At 42.3% G+C, this 7,863-nt stretch overlaps 1 protein-coding gene across 3 annotated transcripts in view; it reads right to left on the bottom strand.

The window, feature by feature from the left end:
* Window positions 1-7,863, bottom strand: part of Slc44a3 (solute carrier family 44 member 3) — an 82,951-nt gene that overhangs the window by 25,727 nt on the left and 49,361 nt on the right. For all 3 annotated transcript variants that reach the window (XM_017798324.2, XM_008833668.3, XM_029563824.1), the window contains 2 exons: window positions 6,271-6,427; window positions 2,782-2,865 (listed from right to left, as the gene is read on the bottom strand). In XM_017798324.2, the coding sequence (XP_017653813.1) occupies window positions 2,782-2,865; window positions 6,271-6,427 (241 nt within the window). The remainder of the gene's footprint in view (window positions 1-2,781; window positions 2,866-6,270; window positions 6,428-7,863) is intronic.

Genomic DNA, 7,863 nt, shown 5'->3' with positions numbered 1-7,863 from the left:
TTTTGACAAAACCTAAGGCTACTAAGATATTTGTCCTCTGTTCTCTTCTGGATGTTCTTGTTTTAGCTTTACATTTCGGTCTGTGCTCCATTTTGAATTAGTTTTCATTTATGGTGGGTTCTTTTTTTTTTTCATATCATGTTCCTTTTTCTGTAGGGACTCAGCACCATTATAGGAAAGACTAAACTTTCCCCCACTAACTGAGATAGTATCTTTGTTGCTCATTCTGTGTGTGAATGGTTCTGCCTTTCCCTCCCCCATCTCTCTTTCCCTTTCTCTCTCTTTCTCTCTCTCTCTTTCTTTCTCTCTCCATCTCCTTTTCTCTCTCTCCCCCAGCTCCTCAATGGGAGCATCTGTGAGGTCCGCGATCATCTTCCATCTTAATCATTTATTTCACAACACTTTCAGGTAGTCATTTTGACCACAGGTATCCCTCCTCTTCCCGCTCCTTCTTGCCCTTCCCTTCCCATGGATATTGACAGCTCTTCCTTTCTTTTCCATTCCTTCTCCTCTTCTTTCTCAACCTCCTACTGCTAGCTGTTCTCATACCAGCTGGCACTACCCAGTCGCATAGGAGTCACCGAGTGTAATGAGGCCATGACAGCCTGTTAGAGGCTACCTCCTAAGACACAAACCCCAAGAATCTAAAAGACTCATCCCTGCTTGTACTACTGGCTCACTCTAGGAGCTGGATCTCTTAAGACAAGCTTTTCCTTTTCAAGATTCAAGGACAACCATTCCCATGGCATGTCTGTTATAAGGACTCACTTAGCACCTTTATAATAGTAATTACAGTGTGGTTAATAGACCACTGCATGCAACCTTGGAAACACTTTCAACTCCCAAGACAAAAGGTCTTGAGTTACTATTAGGAGGTGAAATTTCAAAAAGCAGAAAACAGGTCCCTTAGGATAAAAGAACAGAGAAAACATGTGAAAAAGGAGAGCGTGGCTTTCGAATACAATGGTAGATCCCTAACTGAAGGAAGGCAGGGTGGGTGGGGCGAATGGAACCAGGAGCCATCCTTCCTCTCACCTGCCCATTTCCCTGCCCTCCAGACATGGTGGCTTCCAGGGGGCAGTTTGACACCAAGAGCAAAAGAAGGCTACAGAAAGAACCTGAAGCCCACAACACAGAAAAGGATGGCAATTCCAGCATGACGCCTTGGAGGGGCATGTGGTTAACTTGTTTGTATCATTGGTCTCATGGCTTTTGTCTGTCAGTCTAGCTCTATGTTTTCATGTAAATGTATCTCAGTATATATCAACACATTTTTGCATCTCAAAATCTTTATGTAGTGAGTTAGTGTCTAGACTCCTGCACAGTGCGAAGAAGAGAAGGCATGATATCTTATTCCACAAGTGCATCCACAAGGCTTGGCTTGGTTTGCTATATGCTCCACCATCTTGAAAACAGCTACAGTATCTTACGGAGTTTTATGTATGGTGTCCTGCAGTGTTTACATCCAGATATGCTCTAAATTATATACCCAGATTCAGCCTAAAAATGGAGAGAAGGGCTTAAAACAAAAAGAATGCTATACTTTCCCTGAATAATGAAAAGTATTCTAAATACCACTTATAAGACATCAAACATGGATGGCTTAATTAGTCCCTTTACTTCTGCGAAACACTTATTAGGAACATGGGTGATAATAAGAAAGAACTACTTTTCTAAGTGAGATTTCTGTGAACAGTTAAATTATCAAACAGCCTGCTGACTTACAAAAACACTGCTTTGTGTAAATTTGACTAAGGGCTATTAAACTTTCCTAAGTGATCTACAGAAAAATAAAACATGTATTTAAATTTCCACCAATCAGAGGAGAGAGAGAGAGAGAGAGAGAGAGAGAGAGAGAGAGAGAAACTCCAAAGCCCAAACAACTGTGGAATATCATTTTTATGAGTTTTAAAAGAATATTTATAGCTTGAAAGAGAAAGGCTGGCAAAATAGAGAAAAATTAGGGAGGCAATTCTTTTCCTAGTTCAGGAAAATTATAGCTCTTGAAGACACTGTCTTATATAGACACTGAAAATTAGTTCCTGGTTGATGTATATTCACTATGCTCAGATGTGTAAAGACTCACGCCCCCTTTTATTTTGGAGAAGAGACACACATTTTTGCAGAAACTGAGGAGTAAGCATTAATAGTCTATGGATCCAAGGTTGGGAGTCTGCAAACTGCAGCCTGGAGTGTGGGATATGAACAGCCTGCCAGACCCCTACTCTTCTAAAAGTAATGTTTACAACTTCAAAGTGGTTGGGGGAAGAAGGCAAAAGAAGAATATTTCTTACATGTGAAATCCCATGAAATTTAAATTTCAACATCCACAATAAAGTTTTATTGGAACACAGCCACCTTTCTTTCTTTCTTTCTTTCCTTCCTTCCTTCCTTCCTTCCTTCCTTTAGTCTGTGACAATCCCTCTACCTTTCCTCTTCTTTTGTTTTGGTCTTTTTGAGACAGGGTCTCCCTGTGGCCCCAGCTGTCCTGGAACTCACTATGTAGACCAAGCTGGCCTTGAACTCACAGAGATCCGCCTGCCTCTGCCTCCCGAGTGCTGGGACTAAAGGCATGCACCACCACCCCAGCCCCACATTTATTTCTTTATATTTTGTTTGTGGCTCCTTTCCTGGCTTTGATGGAAGAGTTAAATGGATTTGACAGAAATTACACAACTGAAATACTAAAACATTTACTCGACCTGCCTTTCTACAAAAGATTTTGCTGACCTGAGATGGAAGCCACCCCCACACCCTTGGGGCATAAGGAAGGACACATACCTGGTTGAGATGGTGGAGGTATCTGTCGAGACACCAGAACCCACAGTAGCAGCATCTGAAGGCACCTCTCGACCACGTACTGTGCTGCAGAGTGGGAGACAACAGAGAGAAGGTAAGCCGCTGTTTCCCTCGGGACCCACGGTCTCCACGTGCAGACCCGTGTACCCAGGGGAAATCCTAGAGTAGCTCATCTGTACGGGAGCAGCTTTGCTAATTACTATCATTACTGATGAGCTAGCTTTCTCTCATGTCCTTTGCTGTTATAGTTCGGCTAACCTCAGCAGAAAGGGAAGTAGGTTAGCCCATATTTAATAACAAAGGAAAAGCAGGCTTATGATTCCCTTCCATTGTCATCTGCCTACCCTTAAGTCTATCCAATGGTACACATACTCACATACTTTTTTTTAGACAGGGTCTCATGTAGCCTAGGCTGGTCTCAAATTGACTATGTAGCTGAGGCTAGCCTTGAACTCCTGATTCTCTTGCTCCACGTCTCATCGTGTGAGCCACGATGCTTAGCTGCCCATTTTTTAATTTAAATTTTTGATTGATTTATTTTATTTTTAATAGTTATTTATTTTTATGTGTGTGAATGCTTTGCTTGCATGTATATAAGTGCACCCATGCTGTGCAGTGCCAGAAAGGGTCAGAAGGCTGTGTTGGGTTTCCTGGTACTAGAGTTCTGAACAGTTGTTAGCCACTATGTGGGTGCTGAGAACCGAACCAGGTCCTCTGCAAGAGCACTCAGTGTTCTTAACTGCTGAACCATCTCTTTAGCTCCTATTTTTGTTGTTGTTGTTTTTGTTTGTTTGTTTTTGAGACAGGGTCTCTCTGTTGCCCCAGCTGTCCTGGAACTTGCTATATGGACCAGGCTGGTCTCAATCTCACAGAGATCCACCTGCCTTTGCCTCCCCAGTGCTGGGATTAGTGTATACCACCATGCCAGGCTTTTTGTTGTTGTTTTGTAGCCCCTATTTTTATTTTTGAGATGAGGCCTTGTTGTATAACCCAGGCTAGCCTTGGCCTCCCAATTCTACCTCAGCCACCAGAGTGCTGAGGTAACAGGCGTGTGCTATACGCCCTGCACACTTTGCTTCTTGAATCTAAAGTTTATGTTTGTGAGGATTTTTTCTCCCCATACACAAGAAATCCAAACCATACATTGTGGATACTAGTCATGCACCCACAAGTTGAATGTTAGGAAAACTAAATCATATCATGAGGTTTTCAGATTAAATTTCAAAGGTTCAGTCTCCTGAAATATAACTTGAATCTGTGCCTAACTTAAGAATTAATAATTTAATGAGCCAGGTGTGGCGGCACACGCCTTTAATCCCAGCACTTCGGAGGCAGAGGCAGGCGGATCTCTGTGAGTTCAAGGCCAGCCTGGTCTACATAGTGAGTTCCAGGACAGCTGGAGCTACAGGGAGACCCTGTCTCAAAAAGATAAAAAAAAAAAAAAAAAAAAAAAAAAAAAAAAATTGAACGAAACATTTGGGGAGGGGTGCTGACCAGGACCTACCTACTACCGACAGTTAAAAAAATAAAAACAAAACCAGGGCTGGAGGACTGGCTCAGCGGGTAAAGGGGCTTGCTGCCAAGCCTCATTGACTTGAGCTGGATCCCCAGAACCCAAAGCCTCTTCCCCTAAATAAGAATATAATTTTTGTAAATTAAAAAAAAACAACCCTGAATGAAACAGCCAGAGAAGGGGTAGGTGACCATGTCCTACCTACCACCTAGAGTTAAAACAAAGCAACAACAAACCAGCCTCAATCAATTCTCAAATAGCTTACTCTTTCAACCCCTGAACAACTCAGCCTTATATGGCTAGTTCTTATCCCAGTGTTAATTCAATTGGATGAAATTTGACCTGGACAGTTTTTTAGCCTGGCAGCAGCTGTGAATAAGATCATCTAACAGGAAAGAGGGCACAGTGACTGTGAGAAACACTGACATTGTAGACACAGAACCAGATTGTAGGACTGCTGCAGGAGACCTTTCTACCTATGGAAGGATGTATTTTGCAACAGTGATATCACTAAGTGAGAGTTTGGCTGCCTTGCTCATTTTGGACTCTGGGGAGTGACAAATAATATTTTAGACCTGGGTCAGAGAGACCTTCATCATCCGTCAACTTCTGTTTTGGGTTTATGGAAGGTTGTTTTCCCAAAGAGTTTAAGATGCCTTGGTCAACAGCGGACAGTAAGCTCTCAGTTGCTCATGAATTACTAAGTCGTATGTGAAATAAATGAATTACATGCATTGGCAAATATATGAATTAGTAGCCAATATATAACTATATATATGTCTATAAAATATATATTAATAGAATATACACTCAGATGTATATTATATACAAAGTACTCACCTGACTATATTTAAAATAAAAAGCTATTTTGTTCGTCAAGAAACCCTTTTCTAGTTTTCCTAAGATTGAAGAATAAATTTCAAAGTACAGAATCAGTAGCTAGATTAGCCTTGGGTGAGGTAGATGCCTCTTTGAGGCATCAAAACATGGCCAGGCTAGACTTTAATAGAAATCACAGGAAAACATTCTACAATGGGGCAACTGCTCAGCATGCATTCTAAGAGAAGGAAGCCAGATAGTCTCATGTGCAAGTCAATCTATTGTTCTTTCCAAATTGCTATTCTAACCTTGAATCTTGATTATGGATTTTAAAATATCAACAATTTAGATATTTTTTTAAAAACAAACAAAAATATTTCTAAACTGGTAACATGAACAGAATATAAAACTTCCCCATTGACTAAGGGCTGGTCTCAGGTAGGTTTATGAAACTCAGACCAAGTCACAACCCCCTGAGGTGGGGATAGAGGCGGGAAGGGTTAGCACTGTGTGAGGACAGGGAAGTTGGGGCCCGTCCAGCCTTCCCTTGTGTAGCAGGCTAGAAATACCATGAGAACAGCTGTTTTCCTGGTATTCTAGTTTCCACTGGCATTCATAACTGAATGCCCATGGAAATAAAACCCGGGGAGGAGAAAACTCTCAGCACAAAAGCCCTACAGTTTTCTGTCCTTTGAGCTGAGATGTAGGTCAGCGAGTCCATTTCTCACTCTCAAGCACGCGCACATGCACACAAGCACACACACTCATTCTGACTCCCCTCCTGGCCTACACCAGTCACTTCCCATGGCACCCCCTAGGAAACACAGCGGGCAGGGAGTATGTTGGCACCAAACAGAAAGAAGGGCATGAGAAATAGGCATAGACTCTAGTTTAAATCGCAGCATCAGAATTCAAGCTATTTGTTCAGCACTTCTATCGGAAGGAAATCCAGCTAACTCTAAAGGACTCCCTCCCCAGCCACTTCTTCCCTGTTGGAGGAAACCCAACAAACGAGACCCTACACAAAGCACAGTTTGGAAACAGGGTGTGCTGGCAGGTGAAGATTGCCCCAGCAACACAGAAGTCTCGAATGGTGATGGGCACAGCACCATCGGCTTTCAGTCCCTGACTTGCCTTACCTTCTCTTTCAAAGTGTTATAAAGGTGTAGGAGAATGACTCTCGGGATCCTTGTTAAGGTGATTAAAAACGACCCTTTCACCATGGTTCCTTGATGGTAGAAGAAGAGTGTGGAGAGAGAGGAGAGGATTGGACGGGCTGGAGGGTCGTTTTTATTCCTGGGGACAGGGACAAAGAACATTTAAAACCCGCTATTTAAAACACGATAAAAAAAAAGTTCTCCTTGGTTGAGATCCCTCAAGGGCATTAACAACTTATAAAGCGGTGATGCAATAAGTACTTGGCAAGATTTTTATCCTCCTTGGTAGCCAAGGTTACTTTATATCTTGAACTGATTTGCTTCCTTTTGGTGGCATTCATGCACAAGCAAATACTGGTAGAAAAAGAAATGCAGACTTTGGGGCTGGAGAGATGGCTCAGAGGTTAAGAACACTGGTTGTTCTTGCAGAAGACCCGGGTTTGAATACCAGCACCAACATGGCCACTAACAACTCCAGTCCCAGGGGATCCAACAGCCTCTTCTGACCTCCATGGGCATTGCACGACACAGGTGCACTTACCTACATGCAGGCAATACACACATATACATAAAATAAAAATAATAAATAAAATTAGAAAGAAAAAAAGAAATGCAGAGTTAAAATGTCCAAGTTTCCTTTTATGGCACTTAGCCCTTCTCATTGCCCACTGATCTTATTTTTATTCGCAGAAGCTTAATTCTGTCACAGTGTTCGTAGTTTAAATGACACGGGAGCATGTATGTAATTATTGCCAGCATTAACCTGGTAATCAGAGTCATCATCAAGTCACATGACCAGGACCAGGGCCAGCAAGGTAACAGAATGCTCAGGTTCAAAGGGAAGGGACAGCAGAATGTGGGCTGTCTTGCTTCTGCACAACTCCAGGCTCCTGGAACCCAGCTGATTTCTTCTCCGTCCCTAAAGGTCATTTCAGTGTGAATCATTTATGAGACTTGTCATGACACAGCTCCCAAGAATGTGTTCAAGTCCGTTCACAGATGGAAAAAAGTGAAAAAAGAACAGAATGGGCACAGCCCTCCCTCTCCCCCAAACCTGAAAGATCTAACAAAGAAAGAGAGCTGATGTAACCCTCTGGTGACCGTCCGAATGTGACCTCTGAATTCCCACCGATGCCAGTTCTAGAAAAGGAGGCCATTTCCCAGAAGCAGCTTCATGGGTTCCAGCTGAAGCTTGTTTTCTTCAGAATAGATTACAACTTGCCTGGCTTGCTAATAAGTCACTATGAATTAAGGTTTTGACAACAGCCTGGGTTCTGAGGGAGGAGGAGGAGGAGGACCACAGCCAGCAATGCCTTAAGACCTGGCAAGGGCTGGATTTTGCTGTTACTTAAATCATCCAGGAAGAAAAAAGGAACCTGACAGCAAGTCAGGGGCAGAAGAACCACAACCTGGTTGCTTATCCGAAGGTGCTGTGTGTTTTAACTCATGCTATTTAAAGCAGGAGGGCTGGGGATGTTTCTTTTTTTTTTTTTAATTTAAATTTATTTTTAAGTGATACATAGACATAAAAACCATTAATACATATTTATAGAATTCCATATGATATGTTGATAC

Source organism: Nannospalax galili, unplaced genomic scaffold (genome assembly GCF_000622305.1).
Source record: "Nannospalax galili isolate Female #2095 unplaced genomic scaffold, S.galili_v1.0 scaffold255, whole genome shotgun sequence".
NCBI classification, from domain to species: Eukaryota; Metazoa; Chordata; class Mammalia; order Rodentia; family Spalacidae; genus Nannospalax; species Nannospalax galili.
Note: the sequence above shows the minus strand (reverse complement) of the source record. Positions and strands in the feature narration are given on the sequence as shown.